Source organism: Cricetulus griseus, assembly GCF_003668045.3.
Source record: "Cricetulus griseus strain 17A/GY chromosome 1 unlocalized genomic scaffold, alternate assembly CriGri-PICRH-1.0 chr1_0, whole genome shotgun sequence".
NCBI classification, from domain to species: Eukaryota; Metazoa; Chordata; class Mammalia; order Rodentia; family Cricetidae; genus Cricetulus; species Cricetulus griseus.
The window spans coordinates 49,554,001-49,573,835 of record NW_023276806.1 but is presented as its reverse complement, the minus strand read 5'-3'; the positions used below and the strand labels follow the sequence as shown (position 1 = coordinate 49,573,835).

Here is a 19,835-nt window from a genome sequence, read left to right as displayed (position 1 = left end):
ACTGTCCCAATTTGCTATGTGCTGTTGGCCAAAGTCCCCTCTCTGGGCCTCCAGCCCCTCATTTCTAAGTGAAGATGATGGACTCTAATGGTGGTTCTCAGAACCTGAGAAAGCAAGCGAATCACCTAGGGGTGGGGGGTGAACCATTTGCTAAAACAAAAATGGCTGGACCCTACAGCTAGGGATTTTTTACTTAGTCTAAGGTAGGACCTGGTACGTTGCCTCGTTTCTAACATATTCCTGATGCTGTTGCTGCTAGCTTGAGGACTACACTTTGAGAACCTTTGCGTTAATTGACATTGAGCCACACATTCAGGTCTTACATTCTTCTATGCTGTGTCCCTATGTATCTTTAAGAACCCCCAGAGAACTTGGAGCCAAATATGAGCAGAATGATGCTTTACACCCAGGCTTGTCACTCCTGTCATCCACACAGAAGAAAGTTCTTAGCAAGACAACAGGGGCTGACTACCCTGCCTACTAAGGGATTCCTGATCATGAAGTGCACACTCCCCAGTTTGAAATGCCCCTCAGCTGACTGATTATAAAACCGAGTGCTCCAACCATAGCCAATGCCATTGCAGAGCCAGGCCTAATCTTAGCTAAGTTCCAGGCAGGCCTGGTGTGTAGACAGCAGCCTTCACAGGGGTTGGCAACAACCCAGGGTACAGCTCTGGGCCCCTCAATATGGCCTAGTATCTGCAAAACACTTGCCCCAACACACACACACATATGTGCACACGCCACACACACACACACACACACACACACACACACACACACACACACACATGCCTGTGTGCACAAATCTCACATACACACACACTTCACCACACAAGGAGCCCCAGTCAAGAGAACTAGTTTTACTTTGATGTACCTCTCACTGCACATTTGTTTCAGCTCCTCTCCTGGAGCCCCGGTCTTATTTATCTTCTTGGCATGGGTTCTTAGGATACTTCTATTCAGACAGCAGCAAAATCACTCAGCTCCACTGTTTTATGAAGTTTATCAAGCAGCAAAATATCCGGTCTCTTTGTCCCATGGATCTGGTGTGAATGTGCCTACAGATCTGCTTCCCCCCCCCAGACATCCTGGGGTCTACGTGTGGATATTGATCCCCTTCCCTGTGAGCACCCTGCAAAATGCACAATTCTTTGCACAGTTCTTGCTGCAAGGGGCCCCAAAGCAGATGCAGGGCTCCAGGACTTGTGAATAGGGTCACAGACACATATGCCACACATGCACACACTATGTTCTCACCCACTAGAGAGCCCCATCCATGTGCCATGGCAGACTGACATCCCTGTACACCCCCATCCCAATCAGCCTGGAACAGAGCCCATCCCAACAGAAGGAGCTGTTCCTAAAATCATCACTACCATCTCAGTCTAAAATTTTGTGACCTTTGTGGAAAGAGTCCCATCCCATGCAGGCGAGACTTGGGCTTTCTGCACCCATTAAAGGGAATGTGTTTCATAATCATCACAGGGAAACTCAAAACAGCCACAGGCCCAGTCTCTCCCAGACCCTAGCTTCATCCCTCAGCATCCTCCTTGTATTGCTGAAATCATGTCAACCCCGGGGGCTAAACTCATCAGTAGCAGGATGGTACTGTTCCTAAGCCTGATAAATGCACTCTAAGCTGTCCTCTTTCTATCTCCCCCGGTAAGGGGACTCCTAAAGGCCAGAGAGTCACCCCAAGCCTTAAAGATGCCCCAGATGTTGTTGTTTTTAATGCATACAAGGCACAGGTCCTTTCTGCATGAATCTGGCTCAGAGGTTCAAGATGTCTCTGAAGACCCATTCCTGTGCTCTATCTCAGGAAAATTAGCTATCCCTCCTTGTAATGCCAGAGTGGTGCTGTGGCTGTTTTTCTCTGGGCTTTGGAACATATATACACCTCCCTAACACACACACACACACACACACACACACACACACACACACACACACACACACACACCTTACTCCAATCTGGAAATGAGTCTTCTCATTTTTTCCCGATGAATACCTCTTTTTTTTTTCTAGTCATCCCTCTCCACTTCTTCAGCCACACTGCAGTGCAGGCCTTCTCATCTCCTTCCTGGACCAATCTCTTGCTGCCGAGTATATTCACTTTGCTTATGCCCACTGACTACCTTGGGAAAGTTACTTTCTCTATGCCTCAACTTGTAAGATGAGAATTATTTCATAAGGAGGTGAGAAGTAAGTAAAAGTAAAGCATGGAAAGGGGTCCTGTCCATAAGTAAGTGTTCAATAAATATTAGGTCTCATGGTTATAATCAATATTGTGGCCAAGCTTCCAAAATGATCTTCCCAAAGCACATCTCTTACTTTCCAACTAAAGAACTAGAGTAGTAATAATACAACTACCAAACACTTAGAATGGGCCAGGTCCTGCTGCACACACACACACACACACACACACACACACACACACACCTGTGTGCACAAATGCTCACATACACACACACACGTCACCACACACGGAGCCCCAGTCAAGAGAACTAGTTTTACTTTGATGTACCTCTCACAGGCCCTGCTGCAATTGTGTCCCAACACTGTTCAGTGGCTCCCTATTGTCTAAAAGAAAACAGGCATTTTTCACATCTGGCCCAACCTACCTGTCCTCATCGCTGCTGCTCCTTCAACAAACCCTCTGTTAGAAGTGGCCAGCAGTTTCTGTCCCCGCAAGCCCTTTTACACATGGAATCAGAAACCACTCTCTTTGTCATCTGCCCGTATTTTGATGGCCCTCCATGTTTTCTCAGGCTGAAACTCAAAAACCTTGGAGGATTCTCTGGGGGAATTGTGGGGAATTCTTTTTTCTTAGCCTCCATAGTCATGCATCTGGGAGTTCAGGGACATCTCATGACCACCTAGTGGTTTCCTTTTCCACCTGAAAGTCACTTGGCAGTATAACAGCCTCCTCCTGACTGTGTCTGCTTTTCATCAAGGACAAGTGCTCACATTTAGCCAACATACTACGTTTCTAGGGAATCATTCATAATTCTAAATCTAGTCTACCTAGGAGGAAAAAAAAAAAAAAAACTCCTAATGAGGAGGATCCAGCCAGACTATGGCATGAGGGTGTATTTATAGTCTTGTCATCCTATTGGGTACAGACTCTGTTCCCCTGAATCCTCAGATCTTTTGAATAGCCATACAGGAGAATAGCCACTCCGCCATGAGTTGATTATGATCCTGACAGCATTGCATGCTGGGAGAAAGTGCAAGCTTAGCATGAGACTGCCTTGGGCTCCCTTCCCAGCTTACAACAGTGAATGTGTGAATCCAAGCACACTTTGCATTCTGCCCCTCTCTAAGATGGGTAGAGTGCTGGATACCTACATTAGTACTCAAAAGCACTAATCTCTATCTAGTTTGAGGCTGAGAGCTTGCTCGCTATGACAACAGGACACAAGTGCTGAGAGAAAAACCAGAACACACTTTTTCTCACTGTTGGGACATCTTAGGCTTTCTCAAGGACAGGCAGTTATCACCCAGTGGGCTTTCACACTTGCCTGCCAAGCACCCTTATGCCCTTCCCAGTCATCTTAACCCATCAATATGGTCACTCCTCTGACTTAACACATAGGACTAGCACCTGATCTAAGGGCATCGCAATAGCATGGAGCAGTAGTAGGATATGAGCAGTGGTCTGAATCAGTCTATTGCACTCAGCCTCTAAAGTGACCTCCAAGGAGCTCTGCCTCACGAAAGCCTTGTTTACATTAAATTGGGACTGACCTAGGTAGCCAGCAGACTGTGACAGAAGCAGTGGTGTGTTGAACTGTGCAGTGCATGCTTATACCCCCGGCAGTTGGGAGGTAGATGTGGGAAGAGAATCAAGAATTAAAGTCCAGCTTTGGGTTCAGGAGAACTTGTCTCAAAACACACACACACACACACACACACACACACACACGGGGTGGGGGGGGCAGAGAAGAGAAAAACAGTATTTGTGAGGTAGTTTCCAAATTATAAATTCACTTCAGCTACCACAAGAGTCTCTCTGACCATTCACTGGGGGAGGAGGGGAGGAGCGAGCCACCTGGTTGTGCTTGGTGACATTCAACCAGCCACAGGGTGAGCCAACTTGTCAACCATGTGCGCAAGTCATTTGGAAACAAATCTCCTTGCCCTAGTCAAACATAATCCAAGTTGGGGTCCTGAATGATCCCCAACAGGAACCATTCAATCCATTCCTGAATCCCATAGTACATGAAGCTCCCCACAGAACTGACCATTGAGTCTTTAAGCTTTGAGATGTTTTGTTATGCAGCAATAGATAACTGATAATATACAGCTCTAAATCATTTTCTCCATCTGTGAGATGGGAATGCTGACACTAAGTTTATAGCATTGTAAAGATTAAGTGTGGCTGACACACGGCAGGTAATCTGTAAACAATGGATGTGGTATCACCATTCACTTCCTCTCCTTTCCAAATAGTCCAGAGAAATCCAGGAAGCTAGGCAGAGTCTCTTCTACCTGATGCCCTGTGCCCCTCCCAATTCCCTTTAAAGTTCAAACCCAGCCTCAGCTCTTTCTCCCTTCATTCCTGTCGGACACTGGCCTGGAGTGGGTGTGCCTGAGACACCGTGATGAGTTCCTTCAGGAACTCAGGGTAGGTCCATTCACATTTCTCAGGGTGTTCAGGGGTGTATGTTTCCATTTCTTTCCAAGGGCCCCAAATGTGATAATTACATACTTATTAGCCCTATAAAAAAGACAAATCTGGAATCTGCACTCTGGAACCAATGGATTTCCTGCTGAAATGAGTTCAAGGGGTGCCCTAGCCAGCATTCTCTGTGAGAGCCAGAATCCTGCCACAGAAGGCTGCACAGAGGGACGCGCCTAGCCCACATCACACACTCTGCCCTTCTATCATCTCTCCACTTCAAGGCTTCCATTGTGAGTGTGTCTTCTGGCTTTCTGTTCTCACTCTTCTTATCATTGTTGTTTCTCTGCTGACTTAATGTGTGCCTGCTGGGTCTTGGGTGCCCCTCCTCTTGGAGTAGACTGAATTCCTAAGGACTGGGGCTTTCTCCTCTTCCCTTCCTGTAGGTGAAGGCAGCATTTGAAGCTGTATTCAAGAGATACTAGAAACTAAGCCGATGCCCCTGGAACTAACCTCCTGCTCTCTGGAATGTCTCTAGATTCTGTGGACTCCTCCTCCAACCTAGGCCCAGCAATGTTCAGGTCTGAGTTTGTCCCAGATGGCTTCCTCTCTCACCTAAGAGTTACTCTTTCTGGGATACCCTTTCTTCCTGCCCTTCCATTCATCTTTACTTGGGCAACCCCCACTCTACTTTATAGATTCAGCCTTGGAGTACCTCATGACTACCTGTCTCCTGCAGTCCCCATCTGTCTTGTGAGTCCCTTACAGCTTCCTGAGCACAATCACACTCTGTGAGATAAAAGCCTATTGCTTTGCATCCTTCTCCTAATCATCCAGAAAGGCCCTGGATGGAAGTGGTACTGTCTCTGGCCCAATCCTCTTCACAATCCCACTCTCTGCCATGTGGCAGGCATTCAACAAATGTCTGATGAACACATATCATTGCATAAGATTAATCAAGGTGTTAGAACTTCCCCCAAAGTCTAATACTGCCCATTTCTGCTTTATACCAAGAATGAGTTCATAAAACTACTCCACAAAGTGGTACTTGCTAGATAATTCATTTATCTTCACACAAAAACAAGTCAGCAGTACTATCTCAGGTCTTCTGACACAGCCACACAACAGTCATTCTTTGACCTCTCTGCTTCTGTCCTCTCATTTCACCCTAACCCTGGTGAGTTAGATAGAGGTGTGTGTGTGTGTGTGTGTGTGTGTGTGTGTGTGTGTGTGTGTGTGTTCAAAGGTAGATCTAGGCTCAAGAAACATCTGTATAAACACTAGCTCTCCCAGCCCAGGAAAGCTGACTGCAGAACCATTCCTCACACTTTTGTAGTATAGAAACTTAGGTATGAAGAGGTTAAGTGACTTTTCAATCAAACACATTAAATTGATGGAGAAGGGAAAATAGTCCTGAAACTTCCCAGAAATTTCACCCTGAAGCATAGGACCCAGTCTACGTTGTGAGAACTTACTCAAGGATCCTAGTTCCCACAGTGCAAACCTTTCTTAAAAGTATCATCCATGGGTGAGGAACACCGGATCTTTAGGTTTATTTACCATTCCTTAGCCTGACCTTCCAGGAAGAATGTAGCTAATGAGAAACAATCCACTTGGGCTTCCAAACCCAGAATTTTCCTAAGGAACAATTTAGGATTTCAGTGTCTAAACAGAACAATGCTGGCTATCTTCCCTTCCAAGGGAAAAACAAGCAACTGGAAGGCATATATTAAGAAAATCTCAAATGTGAGGTTCCCTTTGTACCACTGTTCTGACTCCTTGGGTATCCATGGAAGGATATTCGACTTCATGGGGTAGAGGTAGAGGGATGGAGAAAATAAAGGGGAAAGGTAGCTGGAACTGTTGTTTCCCTAATCAAAGAACTTACACTTGAGCTAGGAGCCAGGACTGACCCACACTAATTCACATCCAAGTGATGGTTTCCATAAGCCCCATGCAGGCAAGGATACCTTTTGTATCCTGGTACCAGCTAACTGTCACCAGCAGACCCTCCTGAGAAATGAATTAATTAAACAATCATCAATATAAAAGTACCATTTCCATTTTTAAACTTCTTCTACCTAGAAAATGGAGAGTGTTTTCTCAATAAAGTGATTTTTTTGTTTGTTTTTAATTACAGGACCTAGAATTCTCTGGGTCACTTATGTGTTCATCTCTTACTTTGTTGAGAAAGGATCAGTGACAAACGCTATTAATCCAATGGTTGAATTAATTGAATGCTATTAATTCAATTCAGTGTGAACAGTGAATTCATGAATCCTTTTAAAACTCTGTCCCACATCTAAATTAGTCTTTAAAAAACCACTCTGGTTTTAGACACTGTTTCATTTGGTCTCCATTAGCAGAAACCACCCTCTCGTTGCTCCCTTGCCTTTTCTGGCCACCATAGCTGGGTGCCAACTGGTGTTCGTGAAGCTCATCTGGAATGTATAAAAAATGATTTCTACCTTATTTTGTTAGTTGAACAAGAATAGAGAGCTTGTAGGGTGGGAAGAATGGATCTGAGAGCAAATTCTAGTTCTAATATTAACTAGTTATGTCCACCTTGAACAAACGGCTCTTACTCTGTAAAGGTGGCCAAAAAAAATGGTGCCTACCTCAAGTGTTGTTGTGAATATACATAAGTCCATGTATGTTGCATATATGAGCTAAGTCCAGCATACTGTGTACATGCATACAGCTGTGAAGTGAGGGCTTCTGGGTCTCCCAGTGTTCCCCAACTCTCAGCCCACCTAGGAAGGAAAATAAGACCCTGGAAGTTCTCATTCTATCCATGCACCTGCCTCACCAGGCTGCTCTCAACTGGAGACAAAGGCCTGCATTTGATCAGTGACTTAAAGGGGAGCAGAAGCCTTCTTGTTCTCCACAGTTCTAGGCGAAACCCTTTCCAGAAGAGGCAATTCCACCAAACTCAGCTGTCATCTGGGCCTTCCTATTCCCTTAGTTCAGTTAGTAACACATTACAGCATGGAAATCACCTCTGTGCAGAGTGTAAGAGCGTCAGGAGAACTCTCAAGGGCTGGGAAGAGTGTGGGTCTGTGGGGATACAGAATCCTTTGTTTAGCTCCAGTGTCAGGGCCATACACAGATTCAGTGATAGAACTTTGAAAGCTGGGTTCCCATTTTCTGGAGAAATCATCATTGTCATTAAGTTAACACCATATAGCAAAATATAAGTGCTTCTCAAATAACCCATCTCCACATGTGTGGCCCATTTTTATGACAAGAAAACTGAGGCAAATGGCTCAGCATTTAATCCACTGTTTAATCTTTAATTTGTTGGTGACATTTTTCTTGTGTCATACTTTCATCCTCCAAATTCAGCTGCTTGATAACTTTGTGGATTGGATTTCCTGAAATGATACATCCTCCTAGACAGTCAACAATATCCAATTGACAAGTATTGAAAATTTTCATTAATAATCAACTCAAACGGTGTCCACAGCTGAGAGCCAGTGAACTCCTCTCTGATACAGGCAAAGGAAAAACCTCATTTTTAGCCAAGCTTCTCTAGCTGGAAATACCAGCCCCAGGTGCTCCCATCTCTGCCCAGCCTGAAGTGTGATTAGGGGCCTAATGGCCATAATGCCTCCAATGTGGTGTTTAAGCCAATAAGGCTTCAGAGAAGTTACGGTATGTTTAATAATGGCTTAATGACTCCTTGTGAGATGCAAGGCTTCTGGTTCCTGTTTGGCCTTGATTTACAGCCCAACTCTGGCTGAGGACAGCCAAGAAACCCCCTCTAAGCCTCCAACGGAAGAGGGAGGTGTTCACACCAGGCCTCTTGGATTCCTTTAAAAATTGAGAATTCAAATGAAATACAAATGACATTGGACTCCCCACCCCTCTCGCTAATCTCCAGGGGCACTAAAAATATAAATGGTTTAACCCAGACCTAAAGGATCTTTAAACTGGGGTCCAAAAGACCTCTGACATTTCTTTCCAAATCTTAGGCACAGTAAGGACTGATCTATTTCAGAAAAGGTAAACTATACTTTAATCCCAGGTTTCCTTTGGGCTGGGGAGACTCACCTCCTACTAAATGCATCCTACCCTCCCTATGCCCAAAACAGCAGTCCTGAAAGAGTCCCTTTGCAGTGGGTCCCTGGACACTCTGAAAGGCATTCACTTCATGGTACTCAGAAGGACAATGATCCTTCTACTTCTTCCATACCTGACCCAACAGCTACCTGGGCAGACCACTGTGAAGTCCTGGGAACCTGCCTGTCTTTGGAACTTACCACCAATATGTAGAAGGACCTCCACAATCATATGAAAACACTAAGTGATGGGTTCAAGGCACCACAGCAAATTAATAATAGTATCCAGGCTCAAGCTCCCCTAACCCCCACTTAGTTTAGCTGTTTCCACGGTGTCCGATCACTCAAAAGCCTGTGCAAAAACAAGTGTCTAAGGGAGGTGTGTTTGCTTTTTTTCCCAGCTACCAGCAAAAGAGCCAGGTAAAGGGTAATTCAACTACTGTAAGGGGTTCTCCTCTCAGGCCACGTCAAATCGGGCCTCAGAGAGTATGTTGGAGGAGGGCGTCTGCCCATACTGCCTCACCTCCCCAGGGACAAGAGCCACTAAGATGGATATCAGGATTCAGGGTGTAGCTCAGAGCAGAGGACTCACCCGGATTGCTAGACAAAGGGGATTCTGCCCTCGAAAGGAAGCTGTCTTCCTCTTCCTCTCTTCCAACTGCTTGTGATATCGGCCTGGGGTGAATCAGGGGGTTCCTGGGCTCCGAGGGGTTAACCCGCGCGGGGCTGCACGTGACGTGGATAGTTCCAGCATTAAGTCAGAGGAGCGGCCCCCTCTCCTGCCCCCCACCCCCCGCGGCGCGCGCCGCTCCCGGGGGCTCCGCGCCCCCGAGCCCAGGTCCCTCCCCCTTGGCAGGCGCTCACAGGCCGCGCGGGTAGCGGGAGCCCCGGAGCCCCGGCGGCCTGCGAGCCCGGAGCCGGCATGGACCCTGAGCGCTGCGCGCCTTTCGCCGTGGGGCCGGCAGCCGGTCCCTATGCCGCCACGGGGGACGAGCCTTCAGGCCCCCAGGGGACTCCCGACGCTGCGCCTCACCTGCACCCCGCGCCACCCCGCGGCCCGCGGCTGAGTCGCTTCCCGGCCTGCGGGCCCCTGGAACCCTACCTCCCAGAGCCCGCCAAGCCGCCCGCCAAGTACCTGCAGGACCTCGGGCCGGCCCCGGTGCTCAACGGCGGCCACTTCTACGAGGGCCCCGCCGAAGGTAACGCGCAGTCGGTCCCCGTGTCGTTCCCTTCCCCGGTCCCTCTTGGTTTCCCCGACCCCCTCGCCCACTTTCCTGCTTCTCAACCTTGAACCCGTCTCTCATTTCCCACGGTTCCCTCGCTTGATCGCTACTGGCCCGGGCAGGCAAGGTAAATGCGGTGGGGACCGCAGAGTCGCGGGTGTCCCCGGCTGCGGCGGCAACGGGAGGAGGGAGGTCAAAGGAGGGTTCAGTGGCGACGATCTTGGGCCCATTCCGGGCCCCCAAGGCGACAAGACCTGAAAGGAGGGATCATGCTCAGCCAGAGCCGGGCCTCTGCTGCCATCGTCTCAGGAGCAGTGACCGGGTCGAGGGCCCGGGAGCCTAACTGGGCCTCGACGCTGGGAGAGGAGAGCTCGGCTTTTGTGTCTGGCGCCCGCTGAGGGCGCAGAGGGTGGGTCTCGACTTAGTGGCCAAGCTGGACTCAGCGAAGGGCTGCGGCCTGGACTTACCCAGCTCTCCATGTCGGGCCCAGCCTCTTCACTAGACGCTCCGCAGAGTGGCGGTGGCTGATCCCCTTCAGTGCCGAGACCGTCGTCCAGATTAGACTAACCTGGACTACCCGGCACGGGAATGGCCGCTCTCCTTGCAGTTGGCATCCCGGCACCGGATCGCCACCTCTGAGCCGTCGGAAGCGGTCCTGGACAGTCCTAAACCCCAGGGCGCTTCCCGCTCCGGGCACAGTGCCCTGTGTGCCAAGGCGGGTCGGACCTTGCGATTATCTGAGAATGTGCCTGAATGGCCCGGCCTGGCAAGACTGGCTTGCCGCCCACTGTACCCGCTGACCCACGAGAGTCTCAGCGCCCACGCCCACCCCTTGTATGCTACCACATTTCACAGCCCAGACTCAGAGCTGGATCTCGGGAGATCCGCCCATGCAGCAATGGCCTGCGCCTCGCGGGCCTCCTCGGAGCGGCTGGGCAGCGAGCAGCTCCCGACTTCGTCCGGTCCGGGTGGTGGGAGTGTGCAGGGGAGGCCCGGGAGGTGTGTTGGGGTCATCGGAGGAAATGAGTAAATACGCGGAGCTTCGCGTCTAATGCCTTTTGAAAAAGGCTCTCCTGATAAAAACCACAGTTGGGACTTAATGAAAAGCAGTTGGCCCGGCTCCTCTGATCCCTGCCAGACGGCGGCATCCGCGCAGCGCCCAGGGACAGGTACCCGCTTGGGTCAGCGGTCGCACCCGGTAACACCCACCCCACAGTCCATCATCCCCGCCGCTGCACAGCATGCTGCACCTAGTGTTCGGGTTCTTGGACAGCCAAGGGACTGGGTGCATGACGAAAAGCTAAATAGGCGGGCGGCCAGTCTATTCTCACAACGAAACGTGGCAAAAGAAAGTAAAACGACTTAAGCAGCAGCCCAAGGGGAAATGGGGAAATTGAACAAAACAACGGATTAGCGGTTGAAGAACAAAGGTAACAGGTGAAGTCAGTCGGTGAGGTGGACAGAGGAACGAAAAGGAGTAAATGAACGAACGAAAAGAGCAGATCGAACGAAGCGGGTAAACGAGGAAGAAGAAGAAGAAAGAAGAAAAAAGAAGAAGAAGAAAAAGAAGAAGAAGAAGAAGAAGAAGAAGAAGAAGAAGAAGAAGAAGAAGAAGAAGAAGAAGAAGAAGAAGAAAAGAAGAAACGAAAGAGGAGGGGAAGAGGGTACTTCCTAAAGGTAGTACACACCAAATAGGAACAAATGAGATACGAATTTGGGTTGTGCAGGGGACAGGCCAAATGCAAAGGAGGCGCAGCTCAGCGAGCTCAAGCCTGGTCTGGGATCCTGCTTCCTCTCGACGATGTCCTGGCTGGAACTCCTCGGTTCTGTTCTTGGTTGCACGTGGATCCTTAGTAAAGTTACCCCCCCCACACACACACACACACACACACACACACACACACACACACACACACAAAATGTCCCTGCCTTTAAACAATGTCCCTGCCTTAAACTCGAGTGTTGGCTGGTCTTTGTTGAGACCCGCTTGTTGAGCTCGGAAGCCTGGCTCACTGGCTTCTCTCCGCATCCCGCTTGACTCTGGTCGCTCTTTGCAGAGAGCGCCTTGCTCTTCTCCCGACGCGGGCCTTGTTTCGTCCTTTCCAGACACCGGTGCATCCTCCTCGGGTAGTACCTGTGTGGGCAGGGGTGGTTCCTTTCGGTTTCTCCAGAACTGCCAGTTTGTCCCTAAGCTTGGCTCTCTGACCTGGAAACGAATCCTCTGAAATGATTCCTGCTGGAGTTCTGCCCACCTGCCTCAGTTGAGATCCACAGCCCCAAGACTATCGGGGAGAATTTAAGACCTTGGCTAAGAACCTCTAAGGAGAACACAATCGCCTTGCTGGTGTCCCTGAGCTTGGCGCTTATTATGGACTTAAGGTCTCGCGGCAAGAGCTTAGGAAATCCAGACTTCAGAAACTACTGACTCATTTAGAGACCCCAGCATGATGACCGAAAACGGGGCACTTTAGAGCAAGGCTGCCATGAAAGCTGAAAACCAGGTGGCTGACTCTGTAACAACAGTGGATGCCACGGACCTGGACTTTGGAGCCGTCAGGATTGGTGCTGCACACCAACCAAGCTTGAGGTGGCTTGAGTCAGCGAGACAGCGGGTGGTAGGGCTGTGAGGTGTTTCTCCCTGGTCAGGGATGCACAAGTTCAAAGGCCAGGTCAGAAATAAAGAATCCTGACCCCTGTTGGCACATTAAAAGTCCCAGTCCTCGAACCCGGCTTTCACTCTTACAGAGCTGTTGCATTCCTGCAGTTGTACAGGCTCGGAACACTCATTACACTGAGCTTCAGGCTCCCGGTGACCAACAACCAACTTGAATACTCTCTCTGGACCACCTCCAGTGTTCTGTAGTAACTGTCAAACCTCAAATGGGCCCTCCTTGACCGAACAACCTTCCCCTGGCAAGCTTAAACTGTTGGCGTCCACTCCTGGACTTCCTGATGGCTACTCTCCATTTCTTCCATGTCTGCCTCTACTCTACCTAGGCCTGACTCCTCAGAAAGCTGCTTGGGGAGCACTGAAAAGTGGCCCTGCCCCTGGAGTCCTCCAGCTAGACCAGGGAGGTTTTAGGAAAGCAGCAATGAAAGGGGGATGCAGTTGTCTGTCTCTGAGAGAGAAATAGAGACCAGTAGCCTTAGCCTCTGTTGTGGGGACAGCAGCTCTGCTATGATGTGATCTCTTGACTGTATCAGCTTATGGGTTCAAGAACAGGAAAGCCAGTGACTGGGCCCTAGATCCGAGTATTCCCTCCAAGCCAGCTCTTACAGGAACAGCGCTGGAGTAAGGAAGCAGAAGAGCTCTCTGTAGTGGGGTTAGTACTCCTAAGCCCCTGCCCTGACTTCTCCTCACCCATTTTCTGCCTGAAGTCCATCCTTACCTCCCTGAGAACCCAAGACACCAAGGCTCTTCCCTGCCAGGACCTTTGAGGGTGTATATCTCCAGGGTGACCCATTCCAAGCTCCTGGTGCTCTCTGACAATTTCTTATTTAGTTTGACTTCTTTGATTCCTGCTTCCTAGCAAACAGTATTACCGACCCTCTCCAACCAAAATGTGATGATGGGGAACAGAATGTAAGGACTGCAGTGTGATTCCTCTCTGTGGGTCATGAAGGAGATGCCACTACAAGCAGGTGTAGCCAGAGGCCAGGCCTTGTGTGGCCATACTAGGTCTTCAGGACATACATGGGAAGCTTATTTCACAACCTGGGTGGTCCTGAGGAGGTCACTGACCACTTTCCAGCTGAAAATGACTTTACCCAAGTTGTCTTCCAGTTAGGGCTCATCTGACTCAGTATACCCATCCATACACACACTCACAGCTGTGATCTTGACATTAGATCTCCAGGAAGAAACTGCTTCTTGGTGCCAGCTAGCTAGGCTTTCTGAGGGCCAGGGCCCTGTTGGAGATGGGCCTGTGGCCAAAGAAGGGGCCCTCTGAGTCAGCAGGGCATCTTCTTGGCGTCCTTGTGGCTTCCATCCCAGCAGACTGTTGAGGAGGAACTTTATGGGGACACGTCTGGGGGTCTTTTCCAGAGGACAGGGATGGGGGATGATTGTGGTGACCCAGTTTTCACCATGCCAGGTCAGTCATATGGGGTTCCTGCGTGAGAGCGTATCAGAGTGAGGCTGCTGGGAGCTGTTCCCAGCCTGCCATGGAGCCTATCTGCTCATGGGGGTGATGAGGAAGCAGTCAGAAACTCCAGAGATAGGAGGGACAGGCAGTGCTGAGGATAACAGGGAAAGGGATCTGTGGTACAGGTCCCTCAGAGCTCCTCCAAAGCACAGCCTATCTAGCTTCCACCTTTCTATTCTAGAGCTTAATTCTTGCCCTGACATCACAACTTTAGAGTGGATGAAGACAGGTGATTCCTGTGGAATCATCATTGTCCCAGCTTGCTTTTCATACCTCAGACTTAGGAAAATTAATGTTAATGTGAGACTTGGACTTCAAAGAATGAGGCACAGGGAAACGAGCCAAAGGTGGTCTATGCATCTCTGTCCACGCCTGTCTAGCTCTGAGAGCAGAGGCATGAGCCTGAGGGCCTGGGAACCAAGGCTGGCACAGCCAGAACAAGAGAGCACTCTAGAAGGGGTGGGAGATGTCAACCACCCATCCTTAACCCCTGCCCCCACTCTTGGCCCTACCAGGGTGGCAGTCCCTACTGTGGCGCCAATCCTGGCACCTCCACACCCTGTGGGACACACCACCACAGAGCACTTCCCCGAAATGAACCCCCCTCTGGCCCCAGAAGATCTGCCCAGACCACAGAGCACATGGCTCCCTAGGGCCCCCTCCCCAGCTGGAGGCTCAGCAGTCAGGCCTCTGAATGCCAGGCTCCCAGGGAGGGTAGCTGCCAGGAGGAAGAGAGGGGGAAGGAGGAGGCGGGGACTGAAGCTTCAATGCTCTTTCCCTCCCTCTATTCCACCCACAAAAAAAACCCTGTTAGGTTTCCATCCTCCTTTTTGTGTTTTCCATTGCAGCTGAGGAGAAGGTCTCCAAAGCTGCCAGCTTTCCCCAGCTGCCTGTGGACTGCCGAGGGGGTCCCACAGACGGGCCCTCTAATGTGCAAGGTTCCCCAGGTCCCTGCCTGGCCAGCTTGCGTGTCCCTCTTTCCCCGGGACTTCCTGACTCCATGGAGTTGGCCAAGAGCAAGAGCAAGAAACGCCGGAACCGCACGACCTTCAGTACATTCCAGCTGGAAGAATTGGAGAAAGTCTTCCAGAAAACCCACTACCCTGATGTGTATGCCCGGGAGCAGCTGGCTTTACGCACGGACCTGACTGAAGCCCGGGTACAGGTGAGGCCACGGTGGGCACCAGACTCTCTGGCTGCCACAACCACTCAGGCCATGGGCCAGATCAAGGAAGAGCTAGGAGAAGTGAGCACCAGGTCCTCCTGGAGGCTGGCCTTTGTAACTCAGCCTTCATGCCAGCTCTGCTGTGGCTGCATACTTTTCTCTATTTCTAATGAAATACATCATTGGGTCAAGTCTTAGGCATAGGCTTGCAGGTAGTGGTCTCTTGGAGTCCAAATATCTGTACAGAGTCCTCTATTATTTACTAGGAGCCAGGTGATTCTGTTGCCTGCTTTTGGCAAAGGAATTACCAGTAGCAAGCCAGAGAATCTTTGAAGGTCACCAGTTGCAAGAAGTGAGTGCTGACCATCTATCAGTGCTACTTGTGAGGCAGCTGGCCAGAGTGGGAAGGTCACTGGAGGGTATGTCAGACTCACCATCAACCAACCAACAACCAACTTACAGTTAGGGCTTGACCAGGAACCCTTCCCTACCTTCAACAGGCTCCTCTGTATAATGACCAACCCTCAGGGCCTTTGGCTATTGTCACTGCTTCACATAGTGAGGAATCCAGCCAGTGAGATAGAGGGAGAGAAGGGTGGGTGGATTCTGGGAGAGGGAGAAGGAAGGCTATGCCCAGTTACGTTGGAAGTGATGGAGAACACAAAGGTGGCAAGCAGGACCGTCATTAGGAGTCTGGCTCAAGAGGAAGACTGGTCATTTGTGGCCTTGCTTGGATCTATGGTTTAGTCAGAATGGGCTCCCCAGTGGCAGATAAGGAGGCACTGGAAGGGGTGTTTGGGGTTCCAGAGAAAGGCGAGGTCACAGCCCTGGCAGAGGAATCTGCCCCTCCTACCATGAGGGAAGAGGAATCTGCCCCTCCTACCATGAGGGAAGAGGAGAAGTGAAGCTCCTGTTTGTCACTCCCAGGATGGGGCCTTCCAGAGGCTCTGGAGAAGATGCTAGGGTTGGGGCAGCTCTAATAGACTATGGGGTGCCACAGGCCACTCTGCAGAAGCCAGTACCATCGATCCCATCAGGCCTGACAGTCAGATCCAAAATAGGACCAGAGGAGCTCAGGGTGTTTCCTCTGCTGTGTCCTCCTGCTTTCCTGTCCCATCTAGGTGGCAGCTAAAACTGTCCTCTATAACTGTCCACCAAGGTTCTTCAAGCTATGGGAACAACCCCCGATTTTATAAGCTAAGGAAGCCCAAAATGGGGAGTCTCTGGAGTGCCCTGTTGGGATGGAGTCTGAAGTGCTCTTCCCTGTGGAAATGTGTGGTATGTGGGGCAGGGGCACTCCCTCACTCCTCTCCTACCCCCTCATTTTTATTTTATTTTAACTTTTGGGGGGTGGTTTTGAAACAGGGTCTCATTCTGTCTAGTACCAGGATTCACTGCACAGCCCAGGCTGACCTCAAACTAAAGATTCTTCTATTCCTGAGTGCTGGCAATAGCACACGTTAAAGGCTTGAGCCACCAGGCCCAGCTCCTAGGCCTTTCGACCCTGGAAGAAGACAGGAGTAGTAGTCATGGAACTCCCAAGCCCAGTCCAGAAGCCTCCCCAACCACCAAGGCCCTAGAGAATGGGGAGATTCTCCTCTGACAGGAGCATGACTCTCACCATAAACCCCACCCCATGAAGAGGACTAATTAAGACCACACATGTGACAATGGAGAGGGCAAGTCCCAAACCCAGGCAGAGGTCCACAGAGGAGAGGCCCCAGGAGGAAATGGGTGGTGACAAGAAAGTAATTCCCAATAAAGGCCTAAATCCCTGAAGAGGAGGGAGAGGAGAGAAGGGCATTCATGGTGGACACTCTTGACCTCAGCTAGGCCTGCCCTGGGATCCCAACAACCTGGAAGACAGGAGAATAGGGGATGCACAGTTTCTTAGTTGTCAAGTTACTGGTCTATGTGCGTAGAGATGGCCATGGAGAAAGGAATATAGAGGGCTGGGGAGTCCTCATCCCTAACAGGGTAGCGGGGTTTACACGCACATAAACACACACACAGTTTTTTTGTTTTGTTTTGTTTTTAATGTGTTTCTAGATGGATCCCTAGAAAACAGTGGTTGTGTGTGGTTGGTTTTGGCTTTGGATTTTGTTAGGGTTACATGTATTTTTGACAGGCTTCAAACTCAGTGTGTGGCTGAAGCTGGCCTTGAACACCTAATCCTCTAGCCTCCACTTCCCAAGTTATGGAATTACAGGCATGTGTCATTATACCCACCTTAGTTTTGTTCCAATATTACCAACATCTATTCCATAGCTGACACAGTATCAAATGAAAGAAATAAAATTACATATACCAATACAAATAAATGAAATAGGATAGGGTATATTCCAAATTCATCACATCTATGCTCAGATGTGTATAAGACAACGGCCCCACGCCTGCCAAGAATTCTCAAATGATTGAAAAGTAGACTCCCAAAGAGAGCATGGGCACAGAATGTGATGAGTGCCCTGAGAAAAGTCAGGACATTATAGAAGAACCCAGTCTGGATGACGTTTTGAAGAGATGGGTAGCCAAGGAAGGGGAAACTTATTCACAGGTGAGAAGAAACTGCTGGCAGGTATCTTAAACGAGAAGTAGGTGGGAGCTTGGGAGGCATCTAGGAAGAACCAAGTGCTGTTGCCTGGCAGGACATAAGACTATGGAGAGGGCAAGGGCCAGACCTAAGCAGCCTTGCTAGGAAATGGGCTCTAGGCCAGGGTTTCCAGGGAGCCACTGAAGAATTAAACAGGACCATGACCTGAATAAGAATGCCTTAACTGAATAGGAATGCCTTAATTCATTGGATGCTACAAGGTAGAACATCCCAACACTGGCACACCTAGGAAGTAATCCTGGGCCCCTGAGGCCCACAGGTCCCCTTCCCCTACAACACTATGACAAGACCTAGCCAGAGATGAAGAGAATGACTCATCCTGGGGGATGGTTGCTGGGGGCCCTGGGGACCAGTAGTACTGCTTTGGGATGGGGCCTCTCCCAGGCACCCTTCCCAGGCTCCACTGGCCCTGGGAACAGTGAGGATTTCTAAGATCCTGCCACTTGGGACTTTCTGGCGTGGATCTAGATCCCAGGAGAGGACTCAGTGATTACCCTCACCCATTAGGCTCCAGTCCTCAGGGCTGCTCTGGCATCCCTTAACCCTTCCCAATGGTCTGATCTCCAGGTCTGGTTCCAGAACCGCAGAGCCAAGTGGCGGAAGCGTGAGCGTTATGGGAAGATGCAGGAGGGGCGGAACCCTTTCACCACTGCCTATGACATCTCTGTGCTGCCCCGGACAGACAGCCATCCTCAGGTGAGACCTTTAGTCCCACCCTTCGACAAGCTTGTTCCTGACCTGTGGGGTTGCCAGTGAGAACATGTGCTCTGGGGGCGGGGCCTGCAGCGGCTCCTGCAGCATCTGGGTGATGTGTGACGTGGGTGATTTCCTTAACTTCTTCCTGTGCAGAGCGGGGCTATTGCCTACTCTGATACACACAGAACATGGAGGAACTAAGGAAGAAAGTATAGTTCTGAGAAGCCATGGTGGGGGCATCCTGGATGCCAGTATGGGTGGTAGGAGGGATGGCCCTGCGTCTAGTGGAGACTTCGAGGACACTTCGGAGGCTTCAAGGACAATGAGAAAGCCACCAGGGTAAGGCAAGCAGCTTCGGGAGCAAGCGGATCATAGCCCTTCTTTTTCCTTCTCTTTTCAGCTGCAGAATTCTCTGTGGCCCAGTCCAGGGTCTGGGAGCCCAGGGGGGCCCTGCCTCATGTCGCCAGAGGGCATCCCCTCTCCATGCATGTCTCCATACTCCCACTCCCATGGAAACGTGGCTGGCTTCATGGGAGTGCCAGCCTCCCCGGCAGCCCACCCTGGCATCTATTCCATCCATGGCTTTCCTCCTGCCCTAGGAGGGCACAGCTTTGAGCCTTCTCCAGATGGTGACTACAAGTCTCCAAGCCTGGTCTCGCTCAGGGTGAAGCCCAAAGAACCCCCCAGCCTGCTGAACTGGACCACGTGATGGGTTACAGGGACACAGAACGAGCTGCTCACTCCTCTTCCTGCTCTCGCCTGCTCCTCGCCCATCTCTGCCTGGACACCAGACAGCAAACCCTTCTGCCTCCGTGTCCTGGGTGGTTCCAGAAGCTTGGGAGAGAAGCTGGGACCCTCAGCCTCCTTCAGGGATCTGACTACAGGGTCTTATCTCTTAAAATAGGTGGGGCTGCCTGTAGAGACTTCAAAGCATGCAGGACTCTTCCTTATAAACTGGGTCCCTTCGTTCAAATTGGGCTAGAGAAAAGGTGGCAGGCGATGCCCTGTTTTCTCAAGACTGTTTCTAAGTCCGGGGAGTCAGCCCAGGAAGATGGGAGGAGGATGCAGACTGAGCAGGGAGGAGCTCTCTGTGGCACTCAGGGCTGGCCTCGCTTCTGCCTTTCTACCACCAGGGGGCGTTCGCTAAGTGCCTGGAGCTGACACGTGCCCAGAGGGCCAAGGTCAGCTTAATAAAAGGTGGGGGTCTCCTCTGCTCCAAACATCCCTCAAACCTTTCTGCCCCATACCCAGTCTATCAACATACTGTGGAGTCATTTTCTCCAAGGAGGGAAGAAATTCCACCAGACATT

At 50.4% G+C, this 19,835-nt stretch overlaps 1 protein-coding gene across 1 annotated transcript; it reads left to right on the top strand.

The window, feature by feature from the left end:
* Window positions 1-9,607: 9,607 nt before the first annotated feature.
* Window positions 9,608-19,234, top strand: Alx3 (ALX homeobox 3). Its single transcript, XM_027395410.2, has 4 exons — window positions 9,608-9,884; window positions 14,902-15,218; window positions 18,397-18,525; window positions 18,926-19,234. Exons 1-4 carry the CDS (start codon window positions 9,608-9,610, stop codon window positions 19,232-19,234), a joined length of 1,032 nt encoding a protein of 343 aa, XP_027251211.1.
* Window positions 19,235-19,835: the final 601 nt, after the last annotated feature.

Excerpts from the sequence above, each read along its gene's own strand:
- Alx3 (XM_027395410.2), top strand. The coding sequence starts at position 9,608 with ATGGACCCTGAGCGCTGCGCGCCTTTCGCCGTGGGGCCGGCAGCCGGT. Across the intron at positions 9,885-14,901 it reads CTACGAGGGCCCCGCCGAAG|CTGAGGAGAAGGTCTCCAAA; the intron begins GTAACGCGCAGT and ends TTTCCATTGCAG. Across the intron at positions 18,526-18,925 it reads GGACAGACAGCCATCCTCAG|CTGCAGAATTCTCTGTGGCC; the intron begins GTGAGACCTTTA and ends TTCTCTTTTCAG.